Consider the following 21,821-nt stretch of genomic DNA (forward strand, 5'->3'; position numbering starts at 1 on the left):
TATATATATATATATATAATATGGTCACCAAAATGTATATATTTATAGAGTTATAACAGATAAAAGTAATGGTACGGCTAGGTGTGGGGCTCACACCTGTAATTCCAGCACTTTGGGAGTCCGAGGCAGGCAGATCACCTGAGGTCAAGAGTTGGAGACCAGCTTAGCCAACATGGCAAAACTCCACCTCTACTAAAAATACAAAATTAGCCGGGCATAGTGCTGCACGCCTGTAATCCCAGCTACTCAGGAGGCTGAGGCAGAACAGTAGCTTGAACCCAGGAGGTGGAGGTTGCAGAGAGCCAAGATCGCACCATTGCACTCCAGCCTGGGCGAACAACAGTGAAACTCCACCGTCTTAAAAAAAAAAAGCAATGTTACAAATGAGAAATATATAAAACCGTTTGTATAATACATTTGTATAATATTGTTCCAACTGCATAAAATGAGACAAATTTAAATTACAGCACATGGAAATCAAAGGAAATATGCTAATGCCTTAGTTGTCTTTATGTGGTAAGATTCTGGGTGATTTTTTTTTCCTTCATATCTTTTGGTATTTTCCAAGATGAATATACATTACTTTTACAACTTAAATTTTTTAACTCAAAATATATAAAATTTCAGAAAACTGGCGTTGGGAATTAAAAAAAAAAAGAAAAGAAACATTATATAAAATGGAGGTGGATCCAAGGACCATGAAGATCTTTTCTGGATCTAAGAAGGGAGGTTCATTACGGAAAAACGCAGATAACTTTGATTGGCTCATAACATTCAAACGAGAACTCTTTCAAGACTCTCTAATCCTCAAATTTGAGAAATTTCACTAACGATAATAATTTCCATTAAAAAGTCATTTTTTGGCCAGACATCATGGCTCACGCCTGTAATCCCAGCACTTTGGGAGGCCAAGGTAAGCAGATCACAAGGTCAGGAGATAGAGACCAGCCTGGCCACATGGTGAAACCCCATCTCTACTAAAAATACAAAAAAATCAGCTGGGCGTGGTGGCATGCGCCTGCAGTCCCAGCTACTCGGGAGGCTGAGGCAGGAGAATCGCTTGCACCCAGGAGGCAGAGGCTGCAGTGAGCCAAGATTGCACCACTGCACTCCAGTCTGATGACAGAGTGAGACTTCATCTCAAAAAAAAAAAAAAAAAACCTATTTTTCACTCTGTGCTACATGCACTAAAAATTTTCTAAATTTTAAGGACTGGATAAGGCCACATTCTAAAAGTTCATGGTTTTTTAATTTTCATATTGAACACACGCTCTCCAAAGATTTGCATCCCACTGAATCTGATAATTGGCTCTAATACAAACAATTGAGGTTTTGTTCAGATCCATGGCTTCCTTACACCCACCAACACTGGCAATGGCTTTGGTTTTCAAGCCCCATTTTCACCTAAAACGATGCTGGCTTTTGGGAAACTGCTGCTACACATTCAACAGTAAGTGGGGGGCCGGGCACGGTGGCTCATGCCTGTAATCCCAGCACTTTGGGAGGCCAAGGTGGGTGGATCACGAGGTCAGGAGATCAAGACCATCCTGACTAACACGGTGAAACCCCGTCTCTACTAAAAATACAAAATTTAGCTGGGCGTGGTGGTGGGCACCTGTAGTCCCAGCCACTCGGGAGGCTGAGGCAGGAGAATGGCGTCAACCCGGGAAGCGGAGCTTGCAGTGAGCTGAGATTGCACCACTGCACTCCAGCCTGGGCGACAGAGCAAGACTCTGTCTAAAAAAAAAAAAAAAAAAAAGCAGTAAGTAGGGGAGGCTCAGCCACAGGCCCCAGGACTCCTGAGCCCTCATTTATGTCTAATTCATTTTTGTTTCAGATACATGAAGATTATTAAATATTATTATGAAATACCATTAGTCTTTGAGATCACACACAAATATTTGAATCCTCCAATATAAAAAATTTGCTAGTCATGGACTGTTTAAGAATCATTTCTCACAACCTCTAATTTAGTTGCTTTTAATCATTTTCTCAAAGACTTTTATTTGGAAAGAACAATTAATATACTTTACCTTTTTTATTGTAAAATTAATCATGAACACCTTTCTTGGTAAAAACTCAAATACAGAGGATAGGGAGGGTGTCTCCCTGCCCCCAGTTTTACTTCCCAACCCAAAGGAAACCTGGTAACTAGCTGTTATCCTCCCGTAAGTTTTTCTATACCTTTATATGTATTAGTGTACACCTGTAAAACAGCATTTGGGTTTGCTGTTACACTAATGGTATTATAATACACATACACTGCAGCTTAATTTTTTCATTTAACTGAGCCTCAGAAATCCTTTTCATATATACATGTAGACCTAGGCCATTCTTTTTAAAGCTGAGTAATGTTTCATAGTATGGGCATAATACCTACGCTAGTGTATTTCCAGTAAGATTTTACAGATAATATTTCCTTTTTTCTTTAAAACTAAAGTATAATATAATAAAAATACAAAGAATTTGGAATGGATGCTGTCAAAATGGATTGGATTCTTTGATTATTATGTAGCTATAATTTTGCATAGACCTTTAATAAGATCTTATATGATCTATTTCTAAAGACCTGGACATTTAAGTTAGTCCCTTGTCTAATGACAATGCTACAGTGTACAGCCTTATATTTACATGTGTATGCATATGTGCAAATATTTTATAAGCTAGGTAAGTAGGCAGATTACCGAATGAGAATATCTACTGCTATCATTACCCTCCAAAGCCTGTGCCAGCATGTACCTTCACCAGCAGTGCATGAGAGAATCTTAGGAATACACCCTTAGTCACACCAGATATTACCACTGTGTAATTTGTGCCAATCAATGGATGAAAAATACCTTACTGTTCTAATTTGTATTTCCCTGATTACTAATGAGGCTAGGCATCTGTCATGTTTTTAGGCATTTCTGTATTTCTGCTGTCAAAAGTCTGTTCACTGTCCTTTATCCAATTTTCTATAGGTTGTCTGCCTTGTGCTTATTAATATTGCTGGGAGCTCTTTATATACACTTGACCCTTGAACAACAGGGGCTTGAAATGTGCAGTTCCACTTACACACAAATTTTCTTCTGCCTTTACCACCCCTTGGATACCAAGACCAACCTCTCCCTTTCCTCCTCCTCCTCCTCAGCCTACTCACTGTGAAAAAAACCAAGGATAAAGACCTTTGTGATGGATGATGGATCCACTTCCACTTAATGAACAGTAAATGTATTTAATGAACAGTAAATGTATTTTTTCTTATGATTTTTCTTAACATTTCTCTTACTTTAAGAATACAGTATGGCCGGGCGCGGTGGCTCAAGCCTGTAATCCCAGCACTTTGGGAGGCTGAGACGGGCGGATCACGAGGTCAGGAGATCGAGACCATCCTGGCTAACATGGTGAAACCCCGTCTCTACTAAAAATACAAAAAACTAGCCGGGGGAGGTGGCGGGCGCCTGTAGTCCCAGCTACTCCGGAGGCTGAGGCAGGAGAATGGCGTAAACCCGGGAGGCGGAGCTTGCAGTGAGCTGAGATCCAGCCACTGCACTCCAGCCTGGGCGACAGAGCAAGACTCCGTCTCAAAAAAAAAAAAAAAAAAGAATACAGTATATAATATATAAAGTACAGTTAACCAACTATTTATGGTAGGCTTTTAGTTAAGTTTTTAAGGAATCAAACAGTATAAGTAGATTTCTTACTATGTGGAGGGTCAGTGCCCCTAATCTCCACATTGTTCAAGTTGGTCAAGCTCCTTCATTATAAATGCAAAAGACAAGATCCAAAAAATAATTAGGCCAGACACAGTGGCTCACACCTGTAATCCTAGCACTTTGGGAGGCCGAGGCAGGAGGACTACTTGAGCCCAAAGTTCGAGACCAGCCTGGGCAACATAACAAGACCTCAACTCTTTAAAAAAATTTGTTTTAATTAGCCAGGCATGGTGGCACATGCTTGTGGTCTCAGTTACTCAAGAGGCTGAGGTGGGAGGATCGCTTGAGTTTAGGTTGCAATAAGCTATGATCGTACCACTGCACTCCAGACTGGGCAAAAGAGAGAGAGACTGTCTCTAAAAAAGAAAAAGAAAATAATTAACTTAGTTAATGCGGCCTTACAATAATTTAACTGCTATGTAGTCAAATGGGTCTTCATTGTGTCAATAAACAAATCCCTACCACCATGAAATTGACATACTAGTGTAGGAAGCAAACAATGAATAAAATAAATAGGAAATGTATAAAGTATATTGGAAAGAGAAATGCACTTTAGAGAAAAATTAAGCAGGGATGGTTTGCAATTTTAAACGGGGTTGAAGTAGTTCTCACTGGGGTGGCCTTTGAGCATGACCGTGAAGAAGGTAAGGGAAGGAGTCATGTGTTATTTGTGGAACTACAGCCTAGAGAGAAAACAGCAAGGGTGAAGGGCCCTGGGGTGGAAGCATGCCCACAGGCTTCCAGAACAGCATGCTCTGATGCTGGAGTAGACCAGACAGGGACCATGGAGCAGGAGAGAGCTGGAGGGAGGGTGTAAGTCTCACAGGGCCTTGTCGTTGCAAGGGCTCTTTTACTCAGAACGAGACAGAGAGCACCAAAGGATTTTGAGCAGAGGAGTGACACTATTTGACTAATAATTTAGCAGTAGAGGCATTCTGAGTGCTGTGCTGAGAATAGACTGAAGAGGTAGGGAGCAAGTATGCAGCAGAAATACCATTTTTGGAGGCCAGTGAAACAATGTAAGTCCAGGCTCAGAGTGGCTTTGGGGGCTGGCTGGGTCCTGGTGCAAGCCTGAGGAGTGGTCAAATTCCAGGTCTCCTGAAAATAGAAACAATGTAACTTGCTGATTAACTGAATGTGGATGAGAGAGAGGTCAGGATATTGCCCAGATAAGTGGCCTGAACAGCAGGACTGATGGAGTTAGGAAATTTATAAAAGGTGTGTAGGCTCTGAGGGAGATCTGGGACACAGTGAGTTTGAGAAGCCTCTCAGAAACCCCAGGTACATGTCGGGTAGGCAGCTGGATAGAAAAGTGCAGGGAAGCGGTCTCTGCACAGATAAAGCCAGAAGGCTGGATGAGGTCACCTGGGGGCAAGCACGGAAGACGAGAGGTCCAGGGTTAGAAGGGATGGAAGGGATGAGGAGGCAGAGCTGACAAGAGGCCGAGGAGTGGACACTATTCCTCCATGCTTTAATGGACTGTTCATATAACCTCTTTCCAGATGGTAAGCATTAAATATAGCCTCAAACATCATGAGGGATCCTCCCGAAGGTTACACAAAATGACAGGTACAAAATAATGTAAGAGAAAGAATCAAATCCACTCTTCTGACAGGATCCAACCCATACTGTATGAATTTTTAATGTACTATACAACAGGTCCTTCAATAAGTCATTTCATTATAACAATGAGAGAAAAAATAATTGATTCCTGGCTCTGCTATAACCTTTCTTCTTACTATTCCTGTTCCCCCAAATCTACATTCCAGACTTCAAGCAGCTCCCCTGACACAGGAGTGCTGTGTCCTTGAGATGACTGAGAGAGTACATAACTGTTTCTTTTAATGTAATCTTGGGTTTAAAAATCTCAAAGGGATCAATCTCCAACTGTATTCTCAGGGAATAAGTTGGGGAGAGAGAAAGCATCAAGAGGAGAAGGGAACTTCTGCTTTGTACTTCACCTCCTACTGAATATTTGAATTGAATGTACTGCTTTTATAATTTTTTTAAAAAAAGAATAAAGAAAAAGGAAGGAGTCAATCTGTCTTTCACAAACCAATTAGCGCAGCCATGGGGCAAACCTACCCATTGCTCTCAGTAGAAGACACAATGCTCCTGACAATTCCAAACACAAACCAAATATTCACAGTCGAGGAACAGATTTCATTTCATCATTTCATTTCATTTCACCACTTCATTTCATCATTTTATCGCTTCATTTCATCATTTAATTTCATTTCATCATTTCTTTCATTTCATTTCATTTCGAGACAGGGTCTGCTGTCACCCAGGCTGGAGTACAAAGGGGCAAATCTTGGCTCACTTCAGCATCCACCTCCCAGGCTCAAGCAATCTTCCCACCTCAGTCTCCCAAGTAGCTGGGTCTACAGGTGTGCACCACCACACTCATCTAATTTTTATTTTATTTATTTGCTTATTTATTTATTTATTTATTTTAGAAAAGAGATCTCACTATATTGTCCAAGCTGGTCTCAAACTCCTGGCCTCAAGAAATCCTCCTGCCTCAGCCTCTCAGAGTGCTGGTATTACAGGCATGAGCCACCGAGCTGGCTTCCCAAGATTTTATGAGGATTTAACTTATGAGCCTTTGTGTTCAGGCCCTTAAAATATAAACTGGGTACAACCACATAATTTGGCTAGATTCCAAGGACACACCTTCTATGTCCTCAGTGGACTTAAAACAGACTAACAGAAAACAAGACAAAGGGAGCTGGAGGGAGGATGGGATGGAAGTCAGGAACATCAGGGAAAGTTTCTCAAAGAGAGATAACCTGAGCTGAGACCTGAATGATGAGGTCTTGGCCAAGGCAAGAGGAAGAGAATTTCAGGCAGAGAAAGGCACTACAAAGGCCCCGGGGTGAGAAAGGGCTTGGTTTGATCTGGGAACAAAAGAAACAGCAGGTGACCATAGGGCAGAAAGTGGGGCCTGGAGTTAAGGAATAAAGTGGCATGACCTGGTTTCGGGAGAGAGAAAGCAGCAAGAGAAGGGAATTTCTGCTTTGTACTTCACCTCCTACTGAATATTTGAATTGAATGTACTGCTTTTATAATTAAAAAAAAAAAAAAGAATAAAAAAAAGCAAAGAGTCAATCTGTCTTTCACAAACCAATTAGTGCAGCCATGGGGCAAAGCTACCCATTGCTCTCGGTAGAGGACACAATGCTCCTGACAATTCCAAAGATGACAGTGCATTTAAAAGATGACTGTGCATGGCCCGGGCGCGGTGGCTCACACCTGTAATCCCAGCACTTTGTGAGGCAGAGGAGGGCGAATCACAAGGTCAGGAGATCAAGACCATCCTGTCCAACATGGTGAAACCCCGTTTCTACTAAAAATACAAAAATTAGCTGAGCATGGTGGCGCAGGTGCCTGTAATCCCAGCTACTCAGGAGGCTGAGGCAGGAGAATCACTTGAACTAGGGAGTCGGAGGTTGCAGTGAGCCGAGATCACGCCACTACACTCCAGTCTGGCGACAGACCGAGACTCCATCTCAAGGAAAAAAAAGAAAAAAAAAAGATAACTGTGCATGGTGAACAGCAAAAGAAGCAGAGAGACCTGTGGAAGGCAAGAGATGAGGACTTACTGAAGATGGGCCAGTGGGCAGAGATTATCAAACACATGTGGGACACATTGTAAAAAAAAAATGGATGGAAATTTTTTTTTTTTTTTTTTTTTTTTTGAGACGGAGTCTTGCTCTGTCGCCCGGGCTGGAGTGCAGTGGCCGGATCTCAGCTCACTGCAAGCTCCGCCTCCCGGGCTTATGCCATTCTCCTGCCTCAGCCTCCCGAGTAGCTGGGACTACAGGTGCCCGCCACCTCGCCCAGCTAGTTTTTTTGTATTTTTTAGTAGAGACGGGGTTTCACCGTGTTAGCCAGGATGGTCTCGATCTCCTGACCTCGTGATCCACCCGTCTCGGCCTCCCAAAGTGCTGGGATTACAGGCTTGGGCCACCGCGCCCAGCCAGAAATGCTCTTGACTTAACTAAAGGGGGAGTGGGGGACTCAAGGTGACTCCCACATTTCTGGCTTGAGCAACTGGGTGGAAAGCGATGCCATTTGCTGAGCCAGAGAAGGCTGGGAGAACAGGTTTCAGAGGGGAAAATATCACGAGTTCCACACTGGACATGCAGAGACACTGAAGATACCTCCAAGTAGAGATGCCCAATAAGTAGTGGGATATACAAATCTGTGGCTTGGGGTAGAGGTACAGGCTGGGGATAGAAACTTGGGAGTCACCAATATATGAAATGTATTTACAATAACGGTACTAGATTCCATCACCTAGGAGCAGATCTAAAGAAGACTCAAGAAGAGGGTCCAGGAAGGAGCCTCGAGGAAGGTTTCTTGCATCAGCACTGTTCACATTCAGTCCAGATAACGGCTGAGGGGCCAGGGCCATCCTGTGGGTTACAGGATGTGTAGCAGCATCCCTGGCCTCTACCCACTGGATGCCAGTAGCAACCCCCACTCCCCAGTTGTGACAACCACAGATGTCTCCACACATTGCTAAATGGCCCCCTGAGAAGCAAGATTGCTTCTGGTTGAGACCGTGATTTATAGTAAGATGAGGGACAGAAGTCAGCAAAGGGGAGTAATTAGGAACTGCCAGGGAGGGAGGAAGAAAACAAAAAGCACGTGGTTCCCTGGAGAGCCAGGGCAGGGAGAGGAATCAACTGGATCAAGAGCTGCTGAAAAGATCAAAGAAGAGGAGGACTGAGAAATGTCCAACCAGGAGTGCTGATGGCCTTGATGAGACCGAGTCACTGGAGCGGTGGTGTCAGGAAGCCACACTGAGACAGGATAAAGGTGCAGCTGGCGGAGATGAGGTGGAGACAGAGTCAGAGCAGCTCTACTACAAAGGCAGAGGAAGGGCCTTGCTACAGTGGACAAGGCAAGCCAGGGAACAAGATTTTCTTTTTTAAGCGTATTTGTAACAGCAACAGGGATAGGTATTGACAGGAAAAGACTGATTATGAGAGACAGAAGGAATGAGCTGAATGTGTGAAGTTGTGAAAAATCAGGGATTAGTCAGGCGTGGATCACACACCTGTACTCCCAGCTACACAGAAGGCTGAGGTAGGAGGATCCCTTGAGCCCAGGAGTTCAAGACTGCAGTGAGCTATGACAGTACCACTGCACTCCAGACTGGGCAACAGAGTGAGACCTTGTCTATTTAAAACAAACAAACAAAAAAAAGACATGAAAAAGAAGTAAAGGATGACACCTGAGTTGGCAGGTTTGTAGACCTGGTGGTAGGAAGGTGAGGATGTTCCCTTTGGGTGGCTTCTGTTTTCCTAATCTATGAAACAAGATCATGAGCTAAGACAAGGCAGCATGGGGGTATTTGAGGAAATATCTGTCTCAGAGAAGAGGAACAAAAACTCACTAAGGGAACACAGTGAGACTACTGGGTGTGTGGGGTGCACATCTGAGGTCTGTACTGTGCATTCGAAGCATGTGGCTGTGGGATTTCTCTCCTGCTCCCGTGTAGTGGCTCCAGTGCAGATGCAGAGTCAGGTTCAACCAGGCTTGGGGCTGCTTTGGCCAGGAATGATGGAGACAGGCGCAAGAAAGTTGTTCCAGGTTTTTGCAAAAGAGTGATGAGATCAAAAGCCTGTGGAATCTCTGCTGGGTGAATGTGGGAGTGATGACAAGAGGGACTGTCAGAGATGGGATTGAGACGCTGGAAGTCACCATGAGATTGAGCAATTGTTGGAGCAAGAGTGCTAGGAGAGGAGGTGGAGATCAGAGTGGGGTGTCGTGAACTTTGGATATAGAAATTCCGGCAGGGTGCGGTGGCTCACGCCTGTAATCCCAGCACTCTGGGAGGCCAAGGCTCCAGGTGGATCACTAGGTCAGGAGATCAAGAGCATCCTGGCTAATATGGTGAAACCCCATCTCTACTAAAAATTGAAAAAAAAAATTAGCAGGGCCTCGTGGCGGGTGCCTGTAGTCCCAGCTACTGAGGAGGCTGAGGCAGGAGAATGGCGTGAACCCGGGAGGCGGAGCTTCAGTGAGCCAAGATCGCGCCACTGCACTCCAGCTTGGGGTACAGAGCAAGACTCCGTCTCACAAAAAAAAAAAGAAAACAAAATAAGAAAAAAAGAGATTCCTATTGAAAAACCTATGCCTTCCAGCTTGCCAGGGTGAGGAGGGTGCCCTGATCAGAAATGGATCACTTACAGGTCGGTTGTTCAAATGAGTGACTACATTCAGGATAATGGTCTCCTCTGTGCCAGAACCTGCACATGGGGACAAGGCTCCTAACCAACCAACAGTCTCCACTCAAGCGCTAAAAATATTTTGTCCCAATGGTTAAGTTTCAGCCAAAAAAAAAATCAAAAATCAACATAACGGCACTTTAGTCACATTTCACTTTAATAAAACTACATTAATTTATTACAAACATTATTAAATCCCACAGTTGGATGGGCATGATTTGTCAAGGCTCCCTAAAATTAAATCTATCCTCAAGCTACAGTGATCTGCAACCACCAAAGCTATTCAGGAACATATCCTTCAAGGTGAAAAGCAATCCTGACAAATTCCAAACACCTTCTGGGTGACTGCAGCAACCTGGATGCAAGGGAGTGGCCCTCAAGGTGATGTCTTTTTTTTTTTGAGACGGAGTCTCGCTCTGTCCACCAGGCTGGAGTGCGGTGGCGCTATCTCGGCTCACTGCAAGCTCCGCCTCCCGGGTTCCCGCCATTCTCCTGCCTCAGCCTCCCAAGTAGCTGGGACTACAGGCGCCTGCCACGGCGCCCGGCTAACTTTTTTTTTGTATTTTTAGTAGAGACGGGGTTTCACCGTGGTCTTGATCTCCTGACCTTGTGATCCGCCCGCCTCGGCCTCCCAAAGTGCTGGGATTACAGGCATGAGCCACCGCGCCCGGCCAAGGTGATGTCTTTGAAGGCGACAGAAATTAACTGCAAGTCCTCCTCTTGACTCACATCCCTTCCTTGGTGACTTCTTTCACATCCTCACGCTTTCTACAGCATCTAAACGATAACAAGCCCCAAAGTTCTCTTCTCCTTCCAGACCTCGTGCAAATGCAGACATGCACATTCAACGAACAGCCCAGGATCCACGCGTGCAACTATACGTGCACCGTGGACACAGAATCTGCTCCTTTCCATCTTCCTCATCTCAGGTAGCGAGAATGTGGTTTTTCCTGGTGCCAGGCCAAGAACCTGTAGTCATCCTCTCTTTCTCTTACATTCCACATCTAATCTGTTAGGACATTGTACTGGAAATACCTTTTTTTTTCTTTTTTGAGATAGTCTCACTCTGTCACCCAGGCTGGAGTGCAGTGGTACGATCTTGGCTCACTGCAACCTCCGCCTCCTGGGTTCAAGCAAATCTCCTGCCTCAGCCTCCCGAGTAGCTGGGATGACAGGCGCATGCCACCACATCCAGCTCTTTTTTTTTTCTTTTTTCAGTAGGGACAGGGTTTCATCTTGTCGGCCAGGCTGGTCTCAAACTCCCAGCCTCAAATGATGCACCCACCTCAGCCTCCCAAAGTGCGGGGATTACAGGCATGAACCAACGCACCCGGCCTGCAAATACCTTTAAAAGATACCCAGGATCCATTGACCTCTCACTGCCTCCACTGCTATCACCTGGTTCAGCTGTAACCAACCTTCCAGCCTTCACCCTACTTTTCAGCCTACAGACAAGCAGCCAAGAAAATCCCTTTAAAATGCAAGTTCCTCTACTACAATTGTTCCAGTGGTTCTCTAAGGCCTTCGAGGCCCAGCATGATCTGGCTCCGACTTGAACCTTCTCTGACCTCATGTCATGACCTCTCTTTTTCTTGTCATGATCTCTGGTGACATTGGCTTCCTTCCTGGCCCACCAGGCACATTCCATTTTGGGGCCTCCATCGTCCTCCTCCTGCTTACTGGAACATATTCCGAAGTACACTCTCATTATGAGCTCACATCATCCTGGCCAGAGGCCTTCTCTGTCCACCTAAAGAGACAAACCCACCACTCACTGTCCTTGCCCTGCTTTGTCTTATCAGCACATGTCACTAACATATTGTATCACATATTTGTTTCTTATTTTCCTTTGTGTTTGACTGCCTGAGTAAAAAGCATCTTTCATGAAGACAGCAGGGTCTCTGTTTCACAACTCTTGCCTCCACAGCACCTACGATGAGTGAAGAAAACTTTAAAAGAAACAATACCTTGTTTTATGGTTTTACTTTCCATAAACTCTCTCCCTTCTCCTAAAGGGCTTCTTCCTTTAAGATGTCTCCTTTCCAGCCGGGCGTGGTGGCTCACGCCTATAATCCCAGCACTTTGGGAGGCCGAGGCGGGTGGATCATGAGGTCAGGAGTTCGAGACTAGCCTGACCAACATGGTGAAAGCAAGTCTCTATAAAAATACAAAAAATTAGCCAGATGTGGTGGTGAGCGCCTGTAATCCCAGCTACTTAGGAGGCTGAGGCAGGAGAACTGCTTGAACCCAGGAGGCAGAGGTTGCAATGAGCCAAGATCACACCACTGCACTCCAGCCTGGATGACACAGCAAGACTCTGTCTCAAAAAAAAAGAAAAAGAAAAAAAAGATTATCTCCTTTCCATATTCATGGAGGAGGCAGCCATGGTGTCCTAGTCTCCGAAAATACAAGCCAGCAATTTATCAAGGGGCAGCCTCATGGACATATTTCCCATTTCCCATGTACATATCTCCCCACCTTTTGCCAATTTCCGATGCATCCTCATAAGAAACTGTCTCTGTTCAACAATTCATAAGGGGTTCCTAGAGTCACCCTTTGTTATGTCAGTAAGCCTCGGTTACCATAAAACAGCGACCACACAAAATATAGCACATGCTGGTTGCCAATGAGACAAAGGCTCCTAGAGTTTCTATTTGAGAACTGAACTCACTCCTCTGGTGCCTTATCTTTTTCAAATAAAAGCATTTTTAAAAATCAAACTTTTAAAAAAGGAGTCATCATGTAACTGACACCACAGAAATACAAAGGATCATTAGAGACTTATGAACAACTACACATCAACAAACTCAAAAACTCAGAGAAAATGGATAAATTCCTGGACACATACACACTACCCAGAAGAAACAGAAGGCCTGAAAAGACCAATAATGAGTAATGAGATTGAATCAGTAATAAAAGTCTCCCAACAAACAAAAGTGCAGGACTAGATGGTTTCACAGGTGAATTCCACTGAACTTGTAAGGAAGAACTGATACCAATTATTCTCAAACTATTCCAAAATACTGAAGGAGAGAGAATTCTAAATTCATTCTACAAGGCCAGCACAACTCTGATACCAAAACCAGAAAAAGACACCAGAAAAAAAGAAACAACAGACCAATATTCCTAATGAATATATATATGCAAAAATCCTCGACAAAATACTAGTGAACTGAATCCAACAGCACATCAAAAAGAACATACACCATAATCAAGTAGGACTCACCTCAGGGATGCAAGGATGACTCAATGAACACAAATCAGTAATGTAACACATCAAGAGAATGAAGGACAAAAACCATACCAACATCTCATTAGATGAAGAAAAAAGCATTTGATAAAATTCAACATCCCTTCATGATAAAAGACCCCAAACAAATTAGGTACAGAAGGAATGTACCTTAACCCAATAAAGGCCACATATGACAAACCCACAGCTAACATCATACTGAATGGGGAAAAGCTCCAGTTTTTCCTCTAACAAATGGAACAAGGATGACAACTCTCACCACTCATATTCAACATAGCATTGGAAGTTCTAGCCAGAGCAATTAGGCAAGAGAAAGAAATAAAGGGCATCCAAATTGGTAAGGAAGAAGTCAAACTGTTCCTGTTTGCAGATGATACGATCTGATATAGAAAAAAAAAAAAAAAAAAAAAAAAGACTCTACCAAAAAACTCTTAGAATTGAAAAAAGTAAATTCAGTAAGTTGCAGAATACAAAAATCAACATACAAGCTTTAAGGTCATAAACAGCTTCTTTGACTTTTGAAAATTGTTCTATTTACCTACCTTGAAACCACCAGATTCTAGATAAGGCCTGGGGACATGTGAATTAGCCATGGTTCCTAGCTATGCAAAAAAAAAGGTTATAAAGACTTTTTTTTTAGACAGAGGCTCACTCTTGTCCCCCAGGCTGGAGTGCAACAGCGCTATCTCGACTCACTGCAACCTCCACCTCCTGGCTTCAAGCAATTCTCCTGCCTCAGCCTCCCGAGTAGCTGGGACTATAGTATAGGCGCGCACCACCATGCCCAGCTAATGTTTGTACTTCTAGTAGAGACAGGGTTTTACCATGTTGGCTGGTCTCTAACTCCTGACCTCAGGTGATCCATCTGCCTCGGCCTGCCAAAGTGCTGGGATAACAGGCATGAGCCACCATGCCCAGCCAAGAAATTTTATGTAAGAAAAGATCTTATATGGTAAAATCTGGTCCTAAAGTAAAATGACTGTTGAAAAAGAGGGATGTTTAGGAAAAGTCAGAAAGTCCAAGCATGGGCCGGGCGCAGGGGCCCACGCCTGTAATCCCAGCACTTTGGGAGGCCAAGGCTGGTGGATCACGAGGTCAGGAGATCGAGACCATCTTAGTTAACACGGTGAAACCCCATCTCTACTAAAAATACAAAAAATTAGCTGGGTGTGGTGGTGGGCGCCTGTAGTGCCAGCTACTCAGGAGGCTGAGGCAGGAGAATGACGTGAAACCAGGAGGTGGAGTTTGCAGTGAGCTGAGATCGCACCACTGTACTCCAGCCTGGGTGACAGAGTGAGACTCCATCTCAAAAGAGGAGGAAGGGGAGAGGAGGGGAGGGGAAGGGAGAGAGAGGAGAGAGGAGGAGGGGAAGGGAGGGGGAGAAGTCTCAAGCATGTTGTACATGGTCTCTGTAAGTCATGAACGTATTCATGAAAAGGCAATTTATGCAAGAAATGTTGTACAATTCAAAGGTTGTTAGGCCTCTTAAATGCTTCATAAAATGCCACTATGACTCTTACTGTACAACTTTCCTGCTTTATAGCTAGGTAAGGCCTGAGACATGTGGAGTTAGACACACGCCCTAGCTACACTGGAAAAAGTCAGACCTTATGGTATCCTAGGCTCCACTCCTGGTACATAATTGAAATTGCTTACTCACCAGGGTTTTCACCAAAAGTAAAAGTTGCTGAGTTAACAGTGTAACATGTATGTAAGACTACTGAAGAAACAGTTCTACACGCAAGGCATGTAAGGGAAGTAAAATGTACTTTTGGTAAAAGACTACGAGAAGGCATGGGAATGTGGATTTCTTGCCTAAGTTTAGAGGGTTAAAGGACTATTTTAAATGAGATAGGAAAAATCTAAAGGTTTGAACAAGTTGTGAAAAGGTTATAAAAACGTAATTGTAAGAGATTCTGTGTGTGAACATATTGGCTAAAGTTTAAGTCACATTATTCAGTTTTTCCATAAATTGGACATTGGAATACAAGCACAACAGAGTTTTCTTAAAACAGTTTTGTTCTAAGAAAAAAACAAAATTGTAAAGGGTGATAAAAGATTTATAAAAATCTTACCTTATGGCAAGCCAGGTGCAGTGGCTCATGCCTGTAATACCAACACTTTGGGAGGCCGAGGTAGGCAGATCAAGAGGTCAAGAGTTCGAGACCAGCCTGGCCAACGTAGTGAAACCCCGTCTCTAGTAAAAATACAAAAATTAGCCAGGTGTGTTGGCACACGCCTATCGTCCCAGCTACTTGGGAGGCTGAGGTAGGAGAATCGCTTGAACCCAGGAGGCAGAGGTTGCAGTGAGCCAAGACCGTGCCATTGCACTCCAGCCTGGGCAAGAGATAGACTCCGTCCCAGAAAAAAAAAAAAAAAAAAATCTTACCTATGGTCAAACTAATTAAAACTAGACAGATTTATAAAATGTAACTAAAACTGGCTTTAACATTAAAAATACACTAACGGAAACATAAAATTTGGTTTTCTCTTTTAAAAGGATTTTATGTAATATTAAAAGATAATGAAAGGTTTTATTTACCTTTTAAGTAAACTACAAAAGAAAAAACGGGGAGGGGAGAGAGAGGAGGCAATCAGCATCATGCTATCTTCATTGGGTCTTGTTTGGAAAGCTGAGTCTCCTCTCTATCAGAATAATGGCTTTTCCTTTTAAAATTTTGAGTTACTTTGCCTAAAAGATAATGAAAGGTTTTTATTTACCTTTTAAGTAAACTACAAAAGAAAAAACGGGGAGGGGAGAGAGAGGAGGCAATCAGCATCATGCTATCTTCATTGGGTCTTGTTTGGAAAGCTGAGTCTCCTCTCTATCAGAATAATGGCTTTTCCTTTTTAAAATTTTTGAGTTACTTTGCCTAAATGAATGACTTATGATAACCTAAGACTACATTTTGTAATATCCAATGTTTTAAAAGTTTGGAATTTAACAAACCTTTCAAAATCAAGCTCTAAGTTAAAATAAAATTTTTTAAAAATTAAGTCCCCTAAAGGACAAAAGACATATTCAGCTTATTTAATGTATTAAAATCATGCAGGAAACACTGTCAAATAGAAAATGGTGTTTAATTTTCTTTGGGTTATAGTCATATAAATTTGTGATATAAAGTTATATGCTGAAAAACCATATAAAATTTCTATAATTCTGATATGCCTCAGTATATGTCATCAGTAATAATTATAATTGTTGTGTTGAATTATTGTGTCACAGAGTTAACAAATTTCCTTGTCAATTGTGTCTTGGTGGCTCCCCTAAAATGTTTTACTCATTCACAGACAACTGCTGTTTTAATTTGGTCCTCTTTAGAAGATGGTTTTATGATCAGTTGTTAAAACTCTGGTATGTGCTCTTGAATGCAAGTTTCTGATAACTTTGGAGATTATGACATTAGAATAAAGGAAAAAAACTTTTAGAACTCTCATGGAAAGCTGAAGTGTTCATAAATATCAAACAGAAGTTAAATGCATGGACTAAACTAATAAAAGTCTGAAGTAACCTTTTTGTTTAAAATGCTGCTGATTAACTTGTTTTAAGCTATTTACAGCTGGTAGCAACTAAGTACACTCCTGTGAATAAAATTTGGAGCATATTTGTTTCTACCTGATTTCTCCAGAATTTAAAAACTATTTGTGAGTATTCTTAATTTATGGCAATATAGTTATTTGCATAAATACAATAAGAATCTGTTTTCTTTTGTAACAGGACACAATTGAAAAAACTGGTTATTTTACCAAGGGTTTGACTGGAATGGCATGCTTTCCTTTATGGAATCAAACTTGACTTGTAAAGCCAGTAAAAGCCCTTGGGAAAACTGGCCTCATACTTTGTCTACACAGTCCCTGTACAGGGTTCCTGACCCATGGTAAGTATAGAATGTCACTTTCTGACAGGCCCAGGAGCCCCAAGTTATCTAGGGACATCAAGAAGAGAGGAACTTACCCAACTCCTAAGTATTTGAAAGTACAAACCTATGGCTAGACTCAGCTTTAAAAAGTCTTATCTGAGATTCCTTATGGAACAGAGTTCCATCAAAGCCAATTTAAAAAGCCTATGTAAAAAATAATTATTCTAGCCAGGCGCAGAGGCTCATGCCTGTAATCCTGGCACTTTGAGAGGCCAAGGCAGGCGGAGAGCCTGAGCTCAGGAGTTCAAGACCAGCCTGGGCAACACGGTGAAACCCCATCTTTACTAAAATACAAAACAAATCAGCTGGGCATGGTGACGTGCGCCTGCAGTCCCAGCTACTCAGGAGGCTGAGGCAGGAGAATTGCTTGAACCCGGGAGGCGGAGGCTGCAGTGGGCCACAATCACACCACTGCAATCCAGCCTGGGTGACAGAGCAAGACTCCCTCTCTACCCAAAAAAAAAAACTATTCTTGCCACGTGCAGTAGTAGTTCATGCCTGTAATCCCAGCACTTTGGGAGACCAAGGCGGGCAGATCACGAGGTCAAGAGTTCAAGACAAGCCTCACCAACATGGTGAAACCCCATCTCTACTAAAAATACAAAAATTAGCCGGGTGTAGTGGCACACGCCTGTAATCCCAGCTACTCAGGAGGCTGAGGCAGGAAAACTGCTTGAACCCGGGAGGCAGAGGTTGCAGTGAGCCAAGATCACGCCACTGCACTCCAGCCTGGGCGACAGAGTAAGGCTCCATCTCAAAAAAACACAATTATTCTTGATGCACTTTATGAAAATAGGCCAAGTATAATAAAATTAAAGTATATTTTGCCAACAAATCAGTCCTATCATGATTTGTTTTAATAAAAATAAGGACTAGAGACGGAAAATTATGTTCTAAAACTATGGTACACATATTGTTAGTTTTGTTTTGTTTTCTTCAATTAGACTAAATCCTATTATTTTTGTGGACTATAAGTCCCCAAACTAATGCTTTCAAATCTTTACTTTTAAAACTGGAAATTGCACTCCTTATCCTAAAACTTGTTATTTACCTTATAGTAGACTGTCTGTTTAAATGCTGCACTAAAACTATAAAGATACTACTGCCTTTGTCATGAAAGCCTTGGAACCACAGCCCGGCCTGCATGAATATACTCAGACAGCTGCAAAGCAGTTCTACTCCTCTCACCTTACAGTCAACTCCGACCCCAACTATGCCTCCTGTCAGCATGAAGAAGCCAGAGCGATTGATGGCCTTTTCCCATCTTCACAGCCCACACCTTAAGAGTAAGATGCTATGAAACCCCAAAGGGAGGGATTGAAATCGCCTTTGTAAAATTATAACTGAGGGCCGGGCCCGGTGGCTCAAGCCTGTAACCCCAGCATTTCGGGAGGCCCAGGAGGGCAGATCACCTGAAGTTAAGAATTTAAGACCAGCCTGACCAACATGGTGAAACTCCATCTTTACTAAAAATACAGGCGTGGTGGAGGGCGCCTGTAATCCCAGCTACTCAGGAGGCTGAAGCACAAGAATCTCTTGAACCTGGGAGGTGTAGGTTGCGGTCAGTCAAGATCGTGCCACTGCACTCCAGCCTGGGTGACAGAGCAAGACTCAGTTAAAATAAAATATGCAAAAATAAACCACTGAGATTATAACAAACCAAAAACCTTCCCAGCAAAGGAAACAAATAGAGTTAAGAGACAAACTACAGAATGGGAGAAAATATTTGCAAGCTATTCATCTGACAAGGGATCAATATCCAAGGAACTCAAACATCTCAACAGAAAAAAACAACAGTATGATCCAAAAATGGCAAATGATTTAAATAGACATTCTCAAAACAAGACACACAAATGACCAATAAATTGGTGAAAAAATGATCAATGTTACTAATCAGGAAAATGCAAACCAATATCACAATGAGATACCATCTCACCCCAGTTAGGATGGCCATTATCAAAAAGACAAAAAATAACAAACGCTGGTGAGGATACAGGGAAACAGAGACTCTTATACACTGCTGGTGGGAATGTAAATTAGGACAGCCATATGGAAAACAGCATGGAGGTTCCTCAAAAAATTATAAACAGAACTACCATATGATCCAGCAATTTCACTCCTGGGTATATACCCAAAGGAAAGGAAATCAATATATCAAAGAGATATGTGCGGCCAGGCAAAGTGGCTCACGTCTGTAATCCCAGCACTTTGGGAGGCCAAGGTGGGCGGATCACAAGGTCAGGAGTTCAAGACCAACCTGGCCAACATGGAGAAATCCTGTCTCTACTAAAAATACAAAATTAGCCAGGCATGGTGGCACATGCCTATAATTCCAGCTACTCAGGGGGCTGAGGCAGAACTGTCTGAACCCAGAAGTGCAGGTTGCAGCGAGTCGAGATTGCGTCATTGCACTCCAGCCTGGGCAACAAGCACATGCAGAAGTTTTAAAAAGCTTACTCAAAGAAGTAAAAAGCAGAACAAGTTTCTAGAGGCTGGGAAGGGTAGAGCAAAGGTGAGGATAGGGAGAGATGTGTTAAAGGATACAAAATTACAGCTAGATAGGAGAAGCAAGTTATAGTGTTTCACAGCACCATATGATGACTATAATTAACAATACACTTTCAAATAGCCAGAAGAGAAGATATTGAATGTTCCCAACCAAAAGAAGTGATACATGTTTGAGATGGCAGATATGCCCTGATCCAATCACTACACATTGTTAAGTAGGTATGGAAACATCATTATGTACCCCATAAATATGGATAATTATTATTTGCCAATTAAAAATAAATTCTTACAAATCAGTGTAATACCATCATAGAGTTTGAAAAACAGGAAAAGAAATTGTCCATAATCCCCCTTTCACCCTAGGACAATTTCTATCATTTTCAATTTTTCTTTTTTTCCTCTGGAGACAGGGTCTTGCTCTGTCACCCAGGCTGGAATGCAGTGGCAAGATCATGGCTCACTGTAGCCTCAAACTCCTTGGGCTCAAGAGATTCTCCCACTTCAGCTTCCCAAGTAGCGCACGCCACTGTGCCAGGCTAATTTTTGTATTTTTGTAGAAACAGGGTTTTGCCATGTTGCCCGGGCTGGTCTGGAACTCCCGTGCTCAAGTGATCCGCCCATCTCCGCCTCCCAAAGTGCGGGAATTACATGTATGAGCCACCGCGCCTGGCCATTTTTTTATTTATCTACATATATACGTAATTTCACAGTTGAAAAGTCAATTATACAATTTTGTATATTTTTTTCTTCACTTATCATCATAAGGTTTTCTTCTTGTTGCCTCTCGGGGTTCCTAACTACACAACAGCTGCAGAATATTCTGTCAAGTGGATGGACCATCGTTTAATGAACTATTCTAAAAGTATTGTTTCTAGTTTTCTATGCATTTGCCTTTTTTCCTGCCTTGGATTATAAAGTCCGATTGGGAGGCTGAGGCAGGCAGATCACTTAAGGTCAGGAGTTCAAGACCAGCCTGGCCAACATGATGAAACCCCATCTCTACTAAAAATTAAAAAATTAGCCAGGCATGGTGGCATATGCCCATAGTCCCAGCTACTCGGGAGGCTGAGTCACGAGAATTGCTTGAACCCAGGAGGTGGAGGTTGCAGTGAGCTGAGACGGCGCCATTGCACTCCAGCCTGGGTGACAGAGTGAGACTCTCAAAACAAAACAAAAAAAAGATAAAGTGCCAGATAAGATTATTGAGCTTAACAATAAAAACGTAGAGCCAGCAGGGTTCCTAACACTGGATGCCACACTGCTTCCCCAAGGGCTGAAACCTATGCCTACTGTACACTATTCACACTTGCCAAAGTACAGAATCAACCAAAGCAAATGCGGTGCACATACACAATGGAGTACACTTTAGCAGTAACAAAGGATGAAATTCCGTAATTCGTGCCAGCATGGAGCTGGAGAACACTGTGTTAAGCAAAATAACATGATGACAGCAATCAGAAATGAATCCGGACTCACTCTCTTCACGGCTCCTCCCCCAACACGCTTTAGCTGTCTCACTTCCGTTCTCAGCTCCTCACAGGACAGCCAAGGTGAGCAGTTTTTCATCTGTCCTATCCTGAAGTGACCATAGGGACAGTGTCTGGGATCCACAATGGATTGTCGAGGAGCAATGAAGAAGTGGTTGAGGCAGAGGTAGAGCAGAATATTCATCAGGGCCATGATCAGCAGCAGCCCAAAGGCTGGCGGCACCTCTCGGGGGGCGAGGCCTCTCCTCTTGTTCTGGGGCTGCTTTTCCATGTTGATGGCCTCTGCAATTTCCTAAAATACACAATGAAACAAGAAGTCATGACAGTCAGCTTTCATTTCCAAGAATGCGTCCAGATTCCTCTTCTACTCAAGGGTCCTCCTGTAAGTTGCAGCATTACCGTGGGGATTAAAGCAGGTATGGGGGGGGGGGGCGGAGCAAGATGGCCGAATAGGAACAGCTCCAGTCTCCAACTCCCAGCGCGAGCGACACAGAAGACCGGTGATTTCTGCATTTTCAACTGAGGTACTGGGGTCATCTCACTAGGGAGTGCCGGACAATCAGTGCTGGTCAGCTGCTGTAGCCTGACCAGCGAGAGCTGAAGCAGGGCGAGGCATCGCCTCACCTGGAAGCGCAAGGGGGAAGGGGATCCGTTTTCCTAGCCAGGGGAACTGAGACACACAACACCTGGAAAATCGGGTAACTCCCACCCCAATACTG

The 21,821-nt window shown here is 43.2% G+C and overlaps 1 protein-coding gene across 5 annotated transcripts in view; it reads right to left on the reverse strand.

The window, feature by feature from the left end:
• The window catches only part of POMK (protein O-mannose kinase), a 48,679-nt gene that overhangs the window by 12,008 nt on the left and 14,850 nt on the right, over nucleotides 1–21,821 (reverse strand). For all 5 annotated transcript variants that reach the window (XM_017879659.1, XM_017879655.1, XM_017879656.1 and 2 more), the window contains exon 4: nucleotides 21,092–21,394. In XM_017879659.1, the coding sequence (XP_017735148.1) occupies nucleotides 21,092–21,394 (303 nt within the window). The remainder of the gene's footprint in view (nucleotides 1–21,091; nucleotides 21,395–21,821) is intronic.

Source organism: Rhinopithecus bieti, unplaced genomic scaffold (assembly GCF_001698545.2).
Source record: "Rhinopithecus bieti isolate Rb0 unplaced genomic scaffold, ASM169854v2 scaffold_12127, whole genome shotgun sequence".
Taxonomy (NCBI): domain Eukaryota; kingdom Metazoa; phylum Chordata; class Mammalia; order Primates; family Cercopithecidae; genus Rhinopithecus; species Rhinopithecus bieti.